General features: G+C 42.1%; 1 protein-coding gene across 1 annotated transcript in view; it reads right to left on the reverse strand.

Annotated features, from left to right (window-relative positions):
• LOC135514219 (sarcoplasmic/endoplasmic reticulum calcium ATPase 2-like) overlaps positions 1–14,632 on the reverse strand; it is a 51,818-nt gene extending 37,186 nt beyond the window's left edge. The window contains exons 1-5 of the mRNA XM_064937535.1: positions 14,124–14,632; positions 13,128–13,145; positions 12,948–13,030; positions 10,149–10,253; positions 6,752–6,890 (exon numbers count right to left, since the gene is read on the reverse strand). Coding sequence (XP_064793607.1) covers positions 6,752–6,890; positions 10,149–10,253; positions 12,948–13,030; positions 13,128–13,145; positions 14,124–14,241 — 463 coding nt within the window. The 5' untranslated portion in view covers positions 14,242–14,632. The remainder of the gene's footprint in view (positions 1–6,751; positions 6,891–10,148; positions 10,254–12,947; positions 13,031–13,127; positions 13,146–14,123) is intronic.
• Positions 14,633–15,771: the final 1,139 nt, after the last annotated feature.

A 15,771-nucleotide genomic window follows, 5' to 3' on the forward strand; every position in this document is an offset into this window, starting at 1 on the left:
ATAATGAACATTGTTATGTTTGGAGGAAAAAGGGGGAGGCTTGCAAGCCGAAGAACACCATCCCAACCGTGAAGCACAGGGTGGCATCATCATGTTGTGGGGGTGCTTTGCTGCAGGAGGGACTGGTGCACTTCACAAAATAGATGGCATCATGAGGGAGGACAATTATTATGGTTATATTGAAGCGACATCTCAAGACATCAGTTAGGAAGTTAAAGCTTGGTCGCAAATGGGTCTTCCAAATGGACAATGACCCCAAACATGCTTCCAAAGTTGTGGCAAAATGGCTTAAGGACAACAAAGTCAAGGTATTAGAGTGGCCATCACAAAGCCCTGACCTCAATCCCATAGAAAATTTGTGGGCAGAATTGAAAAAGTGTGTGCGAGCAAGGAGGCCTACAAACCTCTCAGTTACACCAGCTCTGTCAGGAGGAATGGGCCAAAATTCACCCAACTTATTGTAGGAAGCTTGTGGAAGGCTACCTGAAACGTTTGACCCAAGTGAAACAATTTAAAGGCAATACACTCAATTACTATTTGGTAGCATGTAAACTTCTGACCCACTGGAAATGTGATGAAAGAAATAAAGGCTGAAATAAATCACTCTACTATTATTCACATTCTTAAAATAACGTGGTGATCCTAACTGACCTAAGACAGGGAATTTTTACTAGGATTGAAGGTCAGGAATTGTGAAAAACTGAGTTCAAATGTAGATGGCTGTGGTGTATGTAAACTTGACTTCAACTGTTCAGTGCAATCGGAAAGTATTCAGACCCCTTGACACATTTTGTTATGTTACAGCATTCTTCTAAAATTGAATAGTCCCCCCCCCTCTCATCAATTTACACACAATATCCCAGAATGACAAAACCAGTTTATTACATTTACATAAGAATTCAGACCCTTTATGCTATACTTTGTTGAAGCACTACAAGCTTGGCACACCTGTATTTGGGGAGTTTCTCCCAATCTTCTCTGCAGATCCTCTCAAGCTCTATTTGGTTGGATAGGGAGCATAGCCATTTACAGGTCTCTCCAGAGATGTTCAATCGGGTTCAAGTCCGGGCCAGTCAAGGATATTCAGAGACTTGTCCCGAAGCCACTCCTGTGTTGTCTTGGCTGTGTGCTTAGGTCATTGTCCTATTGGAAGGTGAACCTTCACCCCAGTCTGAGGTCCTGAGCGCTCTGGAGAAGTTTTTCATCAAGGATCTCTCTGTACTTTGCTACGTTCCTCTTTCCCTCAATCCTGACAAGTCTGCGAGTCCCTGCCTCTGAAAAATATCCTCACAGCATGACGCTGTCACCACCATGCTTCACCGTAGGATGGTGCCAGGTTTCCTCCAGACCTGATGCTTGGCACTGAGACCAGAGTTCAATACTGGTTTCATCAGACCAGAGAATCTTGTTTCTCATGGTCAGAGTCCTTTAGGTGCCTTTTGGCAACTCCAAGGTGGCTGTCATGTGCCTCTTACTGAGGAGTGGCTTCCGTCTGGCCACTCTACCATAAAGGCCTGATTGGTGGAGTGCTGCAGAGATGCTTGTCTTTCTGTCAGAGTGACCATCGGGTTCTTGGTCACCTCCTTGAACAAGGCCCTTCTCCCCTGTTTGCTCATTTTGGCCGGGCGGCCAGCTCTAGGAAGAGTCTTGGTGGTTCCAAACTTCTTCCATTTAAGAATTACGGAGGTCTCGGTTCTTGGGTACCTTCAATGCTGCAGACATTTCTTTGGTACCCTTCCCCAGATCTGTTTCCTCTCGACACAATCCTGTCTCTGTGCTCTAAAGACAATCCATTTGACCTCAGGGCTTGGTTTTTGCTGTGGGACCTTACATAGACAGGGTTGTACCTTTCCAAATCATGTCCAATCAATTTAATTTACCACAAGTGGACTCCAATCAAGTTGTAGAAACATCTCAAGGATGATCAATGCAAACAGGATGCACCTGAGCTCAATTTCAAGTCTCATTGCAAAGGGTCTGTATACTTATGTAAATAAGGTATCTGTTTTTATTTTTTATACATTTGCAAACTTTTCTAAAAACCTGTTTTCATTTGTCATTATGGGGTATTGTGTGTAGATTGTTGAGGGCTTTTTTTTAATCCATTTTAGAATAAGGGTGTTCGATAACAAAATGTGGAAAAAGTCAAAGGGTCTGAATACTTTCCCGAATGCCCTGTAGCATCTCAGATTTTTAAATGATAAGTTAAAGAAGACCTCTGGATGGTCCTTTCCCTATCCCATTACTTAGTGTTGCCATCGACACCATGAAAAGGTTGTAATTAAAAGGTAGACTTAGTGATATGACGTAGACGCAGAAAGTAAACAGCATAGTGGGTCAATTTGCGCAACAACTACCTCTGCTGTTTGTTCCCGTGGCTCCCACGTTGTGAACAGCGTGAAGAGAACCCCTGCACATGCACAGATACTGTGTGTGACAGAGTGAAGTGTTGCATCTCGCTCAACTCAATATCTGTGGTGCTGCTCGTGGCAACGTCATTTCGCTGAGTCTACCTTTAAAACGTCTGCCTGCTAATCCCTATACCTAGCCTAATGAAAGGGGAGTGTTGATGACTCATACTACCTTCCCTCTCTACACAGCAGTCTTGTAATGCACCATTCCACATGTGGTCACGAGAAGCTGGCTACAGTCTGACCACGGTAAAAGAGGAAGCTCCGAAGGGTATTCATGTTCCCGTCACTTTCCCCTGGTGTTAAGGTCAATCTCTGGGCTCCTCTTAACAGCCTCTCCAGACCATTTTACCGTGACTTCTATTAACCAGACAGCATAACGCAGATTCCCAGCAGTCAATTCAGGACATGCCTCAAGGTTAGCTGCCACAGTGCAGTTCAAAACTCAAACGCAAGGGCAATGCAAACATGCCGAAAATTGTAGCTTAACTGTTGGTTGGTACCCTTAGTCTTTATTGACACTTAAAATGTCTAAATGAATTGATAATGTTGAACAACAATAGGCTAAATGAACAGCAGGTTATTTACTGCAAACTGCTCTCTTTTCAAGTACATACAATTCCCTCCGCCTCATTCATCCAAAACCCAGCCAAACATTGTGCCTCCTGCTGACCCGACACTCACCAAAAGACCCCACAGTGACAGCAAACGTTGGCCAGGCCCACACAAAATGCCACATGCCATGCTGGGTGTCTGGAATCCCAGGCCATGGAGGGTGCTGATGGGTAGTGTCTGCGCATTAGGCTTGGAGGGGTGGAATCACCATCTACCACCGACTTCCATACAAGGTCATCTTGCTGTCCAAACAATAGGAACAGCTGAGCAATCCTCCCCCCTCATCCTTCACCCAACCCAACACTGACTGGCCCCTATCAACATGCACCAGCCAGGGACCAGAACCCCCAGATTCCTGCAGAAATGCAACACCTCTGGCTACAGACCACATTATGCTGATGCAACGGCCGTTGCATTTATGGCCAATGTTGAGCTATTCAGGGAGAAGAGAACCATCTCTTTAATTTCCCTGAAGTTCTGGGATAAATTAAGAGTGACTATGGGTAGAGAGATAAGTGAATCTCGTAGCAGGAGCAGCAGCAGTCAACCAAGGTGCTGTGAGGGACAGGCTAGAGGGCGCAGCTCATCAGACCAACATTTTCCCTGGTGGCGTCATGTAAAAATCTCCCCAGCGTGAAGAAGATTCTTCCCAATCGTTCTGATTGTGCTCAGATTGTGACGTCATACTTTAACATTTCTCCCAGCGTGAAAATGTTCCCAGTTGAATAATCAGACGAGCAGCTCTTTACGCTACGTGGATGGCTGAGCAAGTGTGGATGTTTCGCTCATTTCCTTGACCTCGAAAAACTGTTCTGTGGGCACACGTATTTGCTTCACACATCTGCCAATCAATGGTGGCCAGGAGTATTGACACTGACCAAATCAGAAGTTTGTTGAGGTGTGAGGTCAGCATATAAAACACAGACTCGCACGTCAAAGTAGTGAGGGTTGATGTGAGGAGAGATTTTTTTTGCGATTGCAAAGACTTGGGCGCTACGGGAGGGTGTGAGAGATATCCGGCCGTGCTCAGACTCGAGGCTGTAATCGCTGCCAAAGGTGCTTCAACAAATTACCGAGTAAAGGGTCTGAATACTTATGTAAATGTGATATTTCCCAAAAAATAAATTATACATAACATTTTGAACTGTTTCTGTTTTGTCATTATGGGGTAGTGCGTAGATTAATGAGTGGAAAAAACTATTACATCTATTTTAGAGTAAGGCTGTAACGTAATAAAATGTGGAAAAAGTCAAGGGGTCTGAATAATTTCTGAATAGACTATCTTGGTTGTAAAATAGTTGCTATTAAGCTCAAAATGGAGAGTTGAGAAATAAAATTATAACTCTGACAAGATACCGGTTTGTTTAATCTAATTAAACAATCAGGACACTTTTTCTCCGGGAAAGGAAAGCGAGTGACTCGTTCGACATCGCAGCAGGCCCCAGCGAAACATGTACAGGCAGGAATCATGAGAATAATGTATTTTGCTGTTTGACCAAATAATGGTTTAATAAGCCACCTAAAAAAAAAAAAACATTTTGAGTGACGTGACCATGTAGAATGGGCAGCTCCCACCGATGAGTTCAATTAAAACATTAATTCGCACAGCCAAGTCAAAGGGGCTGGAACCCAGCCTTCAAAGGGGCTGGAACCCAGCCTGGAACAGCAGTCAAGGAAAGCTGACATCACATAGCTGCAGATTAGTTTAGTAAGAACAGCAGTGACAGCAAACCTCAGCACAGCATCCCTGTATTGACAGTGCTGGGTCAGACAGCTTGGGATGGTCAAGGATGAACTACAGTACACAGATACAGCAGGAGGACAGCCAGCCCAGCCAGAGGATGTACTGAGAAATGCATTAGCTACAATCAAAACAGTAATGAAAAGCAACACTGGGCTATAATCTTCCGGACAGTAAACACATCTGCAGAGAGTAAAGCGCCATCTCTAGACTGTGGATGTCCCATGTGGGCTTATGAGAGTTGAGAAGGAGAGTGCCAACTGTGTCTACCTCCAGAGGGCTTATAGGAGCTGGGAAGGAGAAATGGGCTGAGTGGAGCAGAGCGAGAGGCTGTCAGACAGGCAGGGCCAGAGATGGCCCGTTTAGTATTCTGCTCACAGCTCAGCCAGTCATTGCAGCCTGCGTCCTCTGCCTCAGCAGTGAGCTGGCATCTGCGTCACAACCAGCCCTCCTGCTGGCGGGGGGGGGGTCACACTGGAACTTTGGGCAAAAAACATTATTCAGAAACAAACATCACAGAAACCAATATAAAAAGGTCTCTGCAGATTTGACCCATATGCCCTCTTTTAGGTGAGCTTCTCCACCTGACAGCATGCACAACGCATCACTCTGACAATATCTGCTTTACCAGCCACTCTCTGGAAGTCTGCTTTCCAGGCAAGGATGTTAGCCATTTTCCTGGGTGAACATAGAGCACACAACCAATCATGCCCACACTAAACAATCATAGGAGGCATAGAGGCTGGAATTCACACAGCAGGACCAGTCTTTGACAAAAATTCATGAGCATCAAATAAAGGCAGAAATATACAGAATACCCACTAAGACTTCCAGGTCCCACTTAGATGACCATACTATTACATCTACCCCCCGAACCTAATTTTCCATCACTAACTAACACAATTGGTTTAATAGAAATTTGCGAGCAGCAAATGCACGCAGTGTTGACGATGCCCTTCTCAAGGTGACTTTGGAGCCCTGCCAAAAACTGTCCCACACTGCAACAATGTTCCCCAGAGAGGGGGTGGGTGGGGTGGGCACCAGACACCGGCCATCTTCACTACTGTCACTGCCTGCTATAAATACACCATGATTTTATAATCTAGACAGGCTCTCCAGGCTTAAAATAAACCCACCACTTTGAGCAAAAAAACACAGCATCACCTCAACGGCTTAGGGTTAAACAAAGTATCATGATAACGTTAGCCTTTCAAGGACTCCCGCATTCGAACTCCACATCATTTAAATACGTCCATCCCACGCTGCACTACAGCCAGGTGCTGCCCAGGACGCATTCCTCTCAAAACCAGAGACGTCTCACTCTTCGCTAAAGTGCTAGAGTCACTGTCTTTGGGTGAGTCATACCAGCCTCTTACCAGCTGCACTGAGAAAACGGGAGACAAGCCACTCAAAGGTTGAGTTTACCAGCTCCAAGGGGGATGTTCTAGCTACGGTTGAACCGCATGCAAGACTCATCAAGGTGGTGTGTTCGGTGCACCCTGGTGAGTTAAGCACCCCCAGGAAACATGAGCACATGATCCGAGAGGCCTTTAGCAGCACTAGTGCCTAGTCATCTGGGACAATGAGTTAATAGAAACATCCCAAAATACACCACTCCTGTAGGGTGAGTCACCTCTGCAGTGGGACTAGGGGAAGAGGGGAATTGAAATGAGCTTTTACTGCTAAAACGTCAGCCTGACCTTGCCTGGACTCATGAGCCCTTTTAAAAATAGCATTTACCTGAATGAGGAGTCATAAAAAGCAAAGGCTAAAAACAATTCTGTTTTGCGTAAAAAGAGATCAGGACTGTCCTTTTTTTCTACAGTGCTAAACTATTAAATGGAAATATTTTTCTAACAAATAATAATAACCGTTTTTAATTCAACTTTAAACAATACTTATTCATAAGCAAACTTACTGAATTATCAGAAATCGTCTAGGCTTAATGCATCCTAAAGCACAGAGAAAGACAGGGCTACCTTACCAGAAACCTCTACGATGTCTCCTGGCACAATTTCTTTGGCCTTGATCCTCTGAACGGTCTTCCTGTCCTGGCGGTAGACCTTGCCCATCTCAGGCTCATACTCTTTTAGGGCTTCAATGGCATCCTCAGCATTGCGTTCCTGTGTAGATGAGAAATGTTGAGCGTTTGCTCACATATTTGAACTTGATGATCTGACGACATTATAGATGCCAATTCAAATAAGCCCATTTAACTTTTTCATTATCCTGCAAACTGCAGATATGTGGGTTTATTTAAAGGCACAAACTTCAACAGCCTAACCATGCTACTTTGTTTTGTTAACTGATGGATGGGGCTGGTGAAATATAACTAGTTTTGAATTCAAAGGCAGCAGGAGATCTTAGAGATTGTGCCTTTAATACATGACAAGGACCAGGTGATTTGCCAACGCATATTTTAAAATCTGAAAAAATATTTTTTTAAGTGCAATATGCAGAAATCGCTCCGCCATTTCATGGTTGCTAAAATTCTAATCGTTTTCCTAATTATTGTACAATCTAAAACGCTGTGAAATATCTTTCGGCAGACATAGGTGGGTTAATTTAAAGGCACAAATCATAGAAATAGCACACATAGAACAGATCTACAGCTTCATATACCGGCTTTCAATTAGAATAACAGATACAGTGCCTTGCGAAAGTATTCGGGCCCCTTGAACTTTGCGACTTTTTGCCACATTTCAGGCTTCAAACATAAAGATATAAAACTGTATTTTTTTGTGAAGAATCAACAAGTGGGACACAATCATGAAGTGGAATGACATTTATTGGATATTTCAAACTTTTTTAACAAATCAAAAACTGAAAAATTGGGCGTGCAAAATTATTCAGCCCCCTTAAGTTAATACTTTGTAGCGCCACCTTTTGCTGCGATTACAGCTGTAAGTCGCTTGGCGTATGTCTATCAGTTTTGCACATCGAGAGACTGAAAAGTTTTCCCATTCCTCCTTGCAAAACAGCTCGAGCTCAATGAGGTTGGATGGAGAGCATTTGTGACCAGCAGTTTTCAGTTCTTTCCACAGATTCTCGATTGGATTCAGGTCTGGACTTGGCCATTCTAACACCTGGATATGTTTATTTTTGAACCATTCCATTGTAGATTTTGCTTTATGTTTTGGATCATTGTCTTGTTGGAAGACAAATCTCCGTCCCAGTCTCAGGTCTTTTGCAGACTCCATCAGGTTCTTCCAGAATGGTCCTGTATTTGGCTCCATCCATCTTCCCATCAATTTTAACCATCTTCCCTGTCCCTGCTGAAGAAAAGCAGGCCCAAACCATGATGCTGCCACCACCATGTTTGACAGTGGGGATGGTGTGATCAGGGTGATGAGCTGTGTTGCTTTTACGCCAAACATAACGTTTTGCATTGTTGCCAAAAAGTTCAATTTTGGTTTCATCTGACCAGAGCACCTTCTTCCACATGTTTGGTGTGTCTCCCAGGTGGCAAACTTTAAATGACACTTTTTATGGATATCTTTAAGAAATGGCTTTCTTCTTGCCACGCTTCCATAAAGGCTAGATTTGTGCAATATACGACTGATTGTTGTCCTATGGACAGTGTCTCCCACCTCAGCTGTAGATCTCTGCATTTCATCCAGAGTGATCATGGGCCTCTTGGCTGCATCTCTGATCAGTCTTCTCCTTGTATGAGCTGAAAGTTTAGAGGGACGTCCAGGTCTTGGTAGATTTGCAGTGGTCTGATACTCCTTCCATTTCAATATTATCGCTTGCACAGTGCTCCTTGGGATGTTTAAAGCTTGGGAAATCTTTTTGTATCGAAATCCGGCTTTAAACTTCTTCACAACAGTATCTCGGACCTGCCTGGTGTGTTCCTTGTTCTTCATGATGCTCTCTGCGCTTTTAACGGACCTCTGAGACTATCACAGTACAGGTGCATTTATACGGAGACTTGATTACACACAAGTGGATTGTATTTATCATCATTAGTCATTTAGGTCAACATTGGATCATTCAGAGAACCTCACTGAACTTCTGGAGAGAGTTTGCTGCACTGAAAGTAAAGGGGCTGAATAATTTTGCACGCCCAATTTTTCTGTTTTTGATTTGTTAAAAAAGTTTGAAATATCCAATAAATGTCATTCCACTTCATGATTGTGTCCCACTTGTTGTTGATTCTTCACAAAAAAATACAGTTTTATATCTTTATGTTTGAAGCCTGAAATGTGGCAAAAGGTCGCAAAGTTCAAGGGGGCCGAATACTTTCACAAGGCACTGTATATAACTAATTTCTATGTGAATTTGGACAGGTCGCCAAATATATATATTTTTTTTTTTACATATGTCAACTGAATAAACTTAAGAAAACAGAAGTGCAAGTAGTAAACATTGTGTCAGTCACATATTCTAGTAATTTATGAAAACAGCAGCTAAATAAGAACCTTCACACCGTGAACAGAATGCTTAGTTCTAAAGTCCACATTTCTAGGCCAACTTCAACGTATCAGTTAGTGAGAGCCTACCAGGGCAGGGATGGCCAGTTGCATCACTTCCTGTTGAGTAAGTCTACTCCTTGGCACACACTGGCTTAGCTTACTGGACATTCCTCCTAGGGGCTGCCTGGCAGTGCAAGCAAAGTCAACCAGCGTGACAAAAGGTCTGACAAGAAAATGGGCATCGAAACAGAGTAAAAGAGACAACTACCAACTTGTGGATTGAATTGCCTATCATTTATTCCATTCTTTGACTACACAGAAATTCTTTATGGACTGGATTCAAATGTTCAAGACCATTTGCTCACAAACATGCCATCTATGGAATGTTAAACTCCAACAGACTGAGGAAATGTAACCTAGTTCTGGACAAACTCATGCAGGAATTTAGACTGAATGAATAAATCCTAAGGGAGCATCCAGCCAATTTGTGTTGGTAGTTGCTACAGACAAATTTCTCTTTGCAAAGACTGCAATCATTAGAGAATGGCTAAGAGACCATGGGTGTAAACATAATTAAAGCAACAGACGTGAAGTCTGAGCAAGAGGAGAGGTTGTCACTTTGGTCACGCCTAAACCTTCTCAAATGTAGTCAGTGACCCACTTACTTCCTTGCCCCATTTTTCATCTACCATTGAACAGCAAGTCCTTAAAAAAGGAAAGCATAAAACTGCCATGTGGCCAATGAACAGCATGTATGAGACTTGTGGATTCTCCTACCTACAACTCTTTATGGTAGCGGTTTTACCTATAGTCGCTAGCTAGTTGCATACAATAAATATTCCTTTCCACAGCCTGCACCAAAACAAGAGTTTCGGAATACTGTCACTGTCATTGCAACGCCACACTGAACATCAACGTTCAAAATAATGTAAAAGATGTCTAAATGACGTCATGCAAGTTGCTCACCTGCCACACACCCACGATGGCATTGGCTATAAGAATGAGTAAGATTACAAAAGGCTCCACAAAGGCTGTGATTGTTTCTTCTCCATCCTCGAACAAGGCCAAGACCTAAAGGTAAACAAGACAATGATGATCCATTACTGACATGATTCCACATAAGAGAGTAATTAACAACATCCCTCCCCTGGTTACGCTTACTACTATGCATTTAAGCGATCATAATCATGTTAAGAAAACTGTTGTGAAATAAGGTTAAACTAAATGTCCACGGAGAATGTGTATGCATTCTGATATGACTGATTAACTTAGCAGTGGTAGAAATGCATAGAAATGTACATTTTGTTGAGTGAGGTCCATTTTTTGCATAAACACCAACAAGATGAAGATACAAAAAGTTACATCGGAAGATTTACAGCAGGATATCAGTGCACGAGTAACACATTTAAACAAGATGGATAAAACACATTTATTTAGATGTTATAATATATTTTTTAAACCAGACAACATTTTCGAAGTTCAAAAGCAAAGTGCTAAAGGTGCAACACAGAATTTTGTTGAATTTTTGAATTGTAATTTCAGAAAATGTCCATAATATAGCTGCAGTAATAGCGGAATGATAGCGTTTCACAGTATTACTTACCTGCCAGTGTTTTGATTGGCTGTGATATTAGCCTTTTGATTTCTCCCGTCAGATATCGGTTTACAGCTGTTTGAAGCTAGTGGACCGGAACAGAAAGTCACTGTTTTTTTCCGGTTTTGGTTCACCAGCTTCAAACAGCTGTAAAAAAAAAAAAAATGTATTTGTTCTTATTCAAAATATATTTCACAACGATCTAGATGGTACAATGATTCCCTACACTAGTCAGTGCCTGTTGTCTCACAAACAGAAATTGAGCAGTGTAGACTTTTTGCAACCATTTTCATAAGATAACACAGGAACATTTTTGACAGATGTCGCTCAGGCAGGAGCCCTAAATAGGCGAAAATCACAACCAATCACAACACTGGTGGGTATGTAACACTGTGAAAACGCCATCATTCCATTATTAGCGCCAGATATATTGTGGCCATTTTCTGAAATGACAACGCAAAAATTCTAACAAATCCTATGCGTAGCACCTTTCAAATACCATAAACCTCATCGTAATCTAGCACCGTGATTTTATTTTGAGTGATTATTTAACTTGAGTTTGCTGTACTGAGCAATACATAGCCAACTCTCTATAAACGCACATTGCTGAATTAAAGTTCCAAATGAAATCTGTTTTTATATCATTTATGGTCAATTTTGCACATAAGACATTTGAAATTCGAAAACTTAAACCGAACACCGAAAATACAGTTAGACTACAATTTATAACAGATCGTCTTGATGTGTTGCTGTATGTCATTTCAGTGTCAGCACATAACAGTACATTTGGACAAATTAATCAATGGCCCTCAGTAGCCATAAGTATCATGCATAGAATGCATGTCAAATATGAGCAGTTGAAACAAACAGCCAGCCACCTTACCACCTCAAACAAACCAGTTACCAGGACTACTGCTGCAGTAATCGGTCACTTTACATAGCCATTCTCCAACTCTGCACTCTTCCTCCCTCACAAACCAGAGATAAAAACACTCTTCTGGGAGCAAGACTAATTTGCATGTTATCTACTGAGAATAAGAGCACACGACACGTGTTGCACAAATTCACTTGAACGGGAAAAAGCCACATCATGAACACCCTGCTGCAAGTTCTGCTGCAAGTTCTGCTGCACCCGCTTGTTATTTCATTAGCCTACTACTCGCACTCATTTGGATCTGATTTAGCTGACAACCGACCAAAAGTATGGGAGTGAGGTGCATGGGGGAACGGGTGGTGCATTCGTCTGGGGAATGCCCTCCCACTGAAGGTCAGAGCCCAAATTTGGTCTTGAGTGGTGCCCTGTCCCTGTCAGACAGCAACCACCAACATCACCATATCGCAAGGCTGGGCACTGCATACCAGCTCCTCTAGCAGACTGACACACACTGGGATTATAGATTTACAGCTCTTGATACCTCCATACTGGCCTCAAAAGGACCTAATCTCATCAAGTCAATGTACATAGTATCTGACACTACATTGTAAACCGTTCCAGTGCAAAAACATCCATCTGTACAATACCAAAACAACATGAATAGTAAACACTGATGTAGCAGTACACTGCTAATACTGCAGAACAATGAAAATTAGGCTAGATCACTGTATGCTGTCAGTTACATTTCTATCAAACCATTTAGCTTGTGGATAGGCTTCTAACTCCAAATAACGAGGCAGAGGAGAGGAAGTCATTACACTGCGAGAGTGAAAGACGACTCAAATGTCTTGTTAGACACATGGTGATAGCAACTCGAGTCAAGCAACTGCTGTCATCACCATTCCTCAAATGTGTAGCTAGCCTTAGCTGTTTGGCTGCCTGATCTGTGAATGTAACCTCAGCCTAGGCATTCAAACAGAAGACATTTGCACTTGCTGTCCACACGTCTCATGCTACTAAGCCAAACATACACTTTCCCTTTTCATGCCAGACAGCCCACTCCTCCTGATGTGCTTTCATCAGCAACTCTGAACAGCAAGCAGATGATTTAAGAGTTTGTTTCTATGACAACTTAACGCCGCATGTTGGGGGGGGATTGTCACCTCCATGTAATAAACCAAAACAATCTAATACATTCACAATACTCTTCAATACAGCGGTCACTGCAAAGGATTGTGAACAAATTCCAGGCCCATGGCAAGCAGCAGCAGTACTAGAGTCTAAGCGATATACTTACAAAAGATATACAAGCTGCCAGCAGAAGAATTCGTACAAGTAAATCTTCAAATTGTTCAACAACAAGCTCCCATAGAGACTTCCCTGTGGAATGAAAGATGTACAAATACATCAAATCAAGAAGAATTTGTAGCACATAGTTTGTTGTAAAAGTAAAATATTTTGAATTGTGTGTTATTACCTTCTTCAGCAGGTAACTCTGGAGATGGGCCAATCCAAAGTGCATACAGGGAAAAGAGAACACACCATTACATTAGTAATGTTTTAGTAGCTAATGCTGTTCATTTTGACAATCAAACATATGGCACTGCAATTTGTTTATCTCCACCCCATTTGACTCCCAATGACCCCCTATGACTCCCACTAAACCCCATATGTCCTGGTTCAGATATAGCAAAGCTAAAACTTTGCTATAGGCAACATGGAAAAACAGGGTTTTGATTTAATTGCATTCACCGAGTGAAACCCCAGTCTTGTGTTCGGCTGAGTCATTAACAGTAGCAAGTCGTAGATGGTAAGCATATTGCCCAATCAATGTTTGAATTCATGGTGGTGACACATTAGGTAACTTTTGAACCGATGTTCTCAGAGGTCACCTTGAATGGTGTCAGACGCACCCAATCTATTTTATGTCATCCAGTAGACGCTTTCATGAGCTTAAATCGGGAATCGAGCCTCGTTTCTTGTGTTTACAGCTAGGAAAAACTACACAACCCAGGATTCTATGAACCGGCTTGCGTTAGCTAACTAGCATCATTAACTGTTAGCTAGCTAGGCCTGTGCCATGCCCATGGCGAGCGGCTATGCTGTCCCAAATGTCCTAGGCTAGCCATCACATCAGAATGCCAAGGCACACGTCAGCGGTCTATACTTGTATACCTGGTTTAAAATACCCTTACACTAATATAACAATTTCCCCATTTAACTGACTACTTTCTGGCTAGTTTGTACAAGATTGAAACCCACGAGGTTGTCTACGATGACATCAGCCAAATTAATTCAGTCCATGACGGGGCGGAGTGATGGGGCTGACATTTACCCCAATGTGTAACTCCTAGGTAACTTTAGCTAACAGTGGGACTAAATGATGGTATCATGTTCCCTCATGAGTGACATATAGTGAACATTAGCTAAATAGCTACCGGTACTATTAGTAAAGGTGTAGAGGTTCACATACCGTTCGAGCCCCATTTCTCCTTTTGACGTTTCACCTGGTCCAAACCAAGTCCAGTACTTTCGTTGACAGAGAAATGGCTATAAACTTCTTCAACACTCTTTGTGTGAGCGTTATCCATGGTGGTTGGTGGGCTTCTTGTCAGTTGTACTTTGTTTACTCAGCCGCCTCAGTCTCTTTAAAATTAAAATCTTTCAGCAGTAATACAGCTTCCCAACTGTGAAATATGCATTCACAGAAAGGCCAGATGTCGATGATACGAGTAAGAAATTGTCCGTAAGTTGTTAGGCTGATAAACGAGCTAATTGAAACGAAAAATGACTCTTCCTCCCTCAATAAATGTTACTTTGGGTGTCCTCTTATCTGCCCACAAATAGTGGAAAAGAGTGCAGCAATCGCCAATGTTAAGGGCTGCAATCAGCCGGTCCAATCCTTGCGCTGACCTAAATCCACCTCTCTCGGCACAGCTCACAGCTTCAGTGGTAACAAACTGTAGCGCTGATCTGATTTTGTTGAAAGTGCCTCAACACGGGGTCGTCATTAGTTACCACAGCCACAAAGTCAGAAGGCCCGCCTACTCGACCAATCAGATGAGGGAAAGTGATGACAGCCAAAGTCAGAAGGTTCGAATACTCGACCAATCATATGAGGGAGTGTGATGACGCGTATGCCGGTTTACAGTTCGTTGGAAACGACCAATCAGATGAGGGAGTATGATGACGATTATGCCGACTGTGTTGCAGAAGCAGACGAGAGACACATTTATTTTATCTAGATTTGGTTCATCAAAGATTTGGTTATTTATTATCTATATTAAAACCAACCGTTCTAAAAGCAAAGTGGTAATTGGATGTTTTATTCAAAAACTCTTATCAAGATGTTTGCCCTTACTCATAGTTACTTGTCTTAACCCAAAATAAGTTTACTCCAACATCTGCATTTCTTTTTAAATGGCATGTAGACAAACAAATTGGTACATCTTGATTTTAGATTTTTATTTTCAGAATCCATAAGTAATCCACAAGTAAAATGAATATGTTTCACAGAAATGTTCACAGAAATGTCAATGTTTGAAATTGGCTGATTTAAGATGAACACTTCAACCCTGTTACTTTATTTGGCACCTAGGCACCTACCCGAGTGGATCTCAGTGCAAGAGGCGTAACTACAGTCCCTGGTTCGAATCCAGACTGTTTCACATCCGTCCATGATTGGGAGCCCCAAAGGGTGGCGCACAATTGGCCTGGCATTGTTCGGGTTTGGCCGTCATTGTAAATAAGAATTTGTTCTTAACTGACTTGCCTAGATAAATAAAGGTTCAATAAAAAAAATACTAGTCAATTATGTATTAAACTTAACATTGCCTTGTAGGCCACCTTTTTGGTATTTAGTGCCAGTTTCCATCTCTGTACAAAGTCATAGTCTTCAAGCTATGGAAGATGGCAAAACATGGAATGATAATAAGTGATTGTACTTACATGGCACTTTTCTAGACACATAAAGCTCTTTATAGTATAAGGGGAATCTCACCACACTTACTCTTTATTTGCATTTATTTATCTAGCCCATCCACCACCTTCTGAGGACAAAAGTATATATACATTTTTTAAACATAATTTAGTTTAATTTACATAATTCATACACTTTACAT

This window comes from Oncorhynchus masou, chromosome 25 (genome assembly GCF_036934945.1).
Source record: "Oncorhynchus masou masou isolate Uvic2021 chromosome 25, UVic_Omas_1.1, whole genome shotgun sequence".
Taxonomy (NCBI): domain Eukaryota; kingdom Metazoa; phylum Chordata; class Actinopteri; order Salmoniformes; family Salmonidae; genus Oncorhynchus; species Oncorhynchus masou.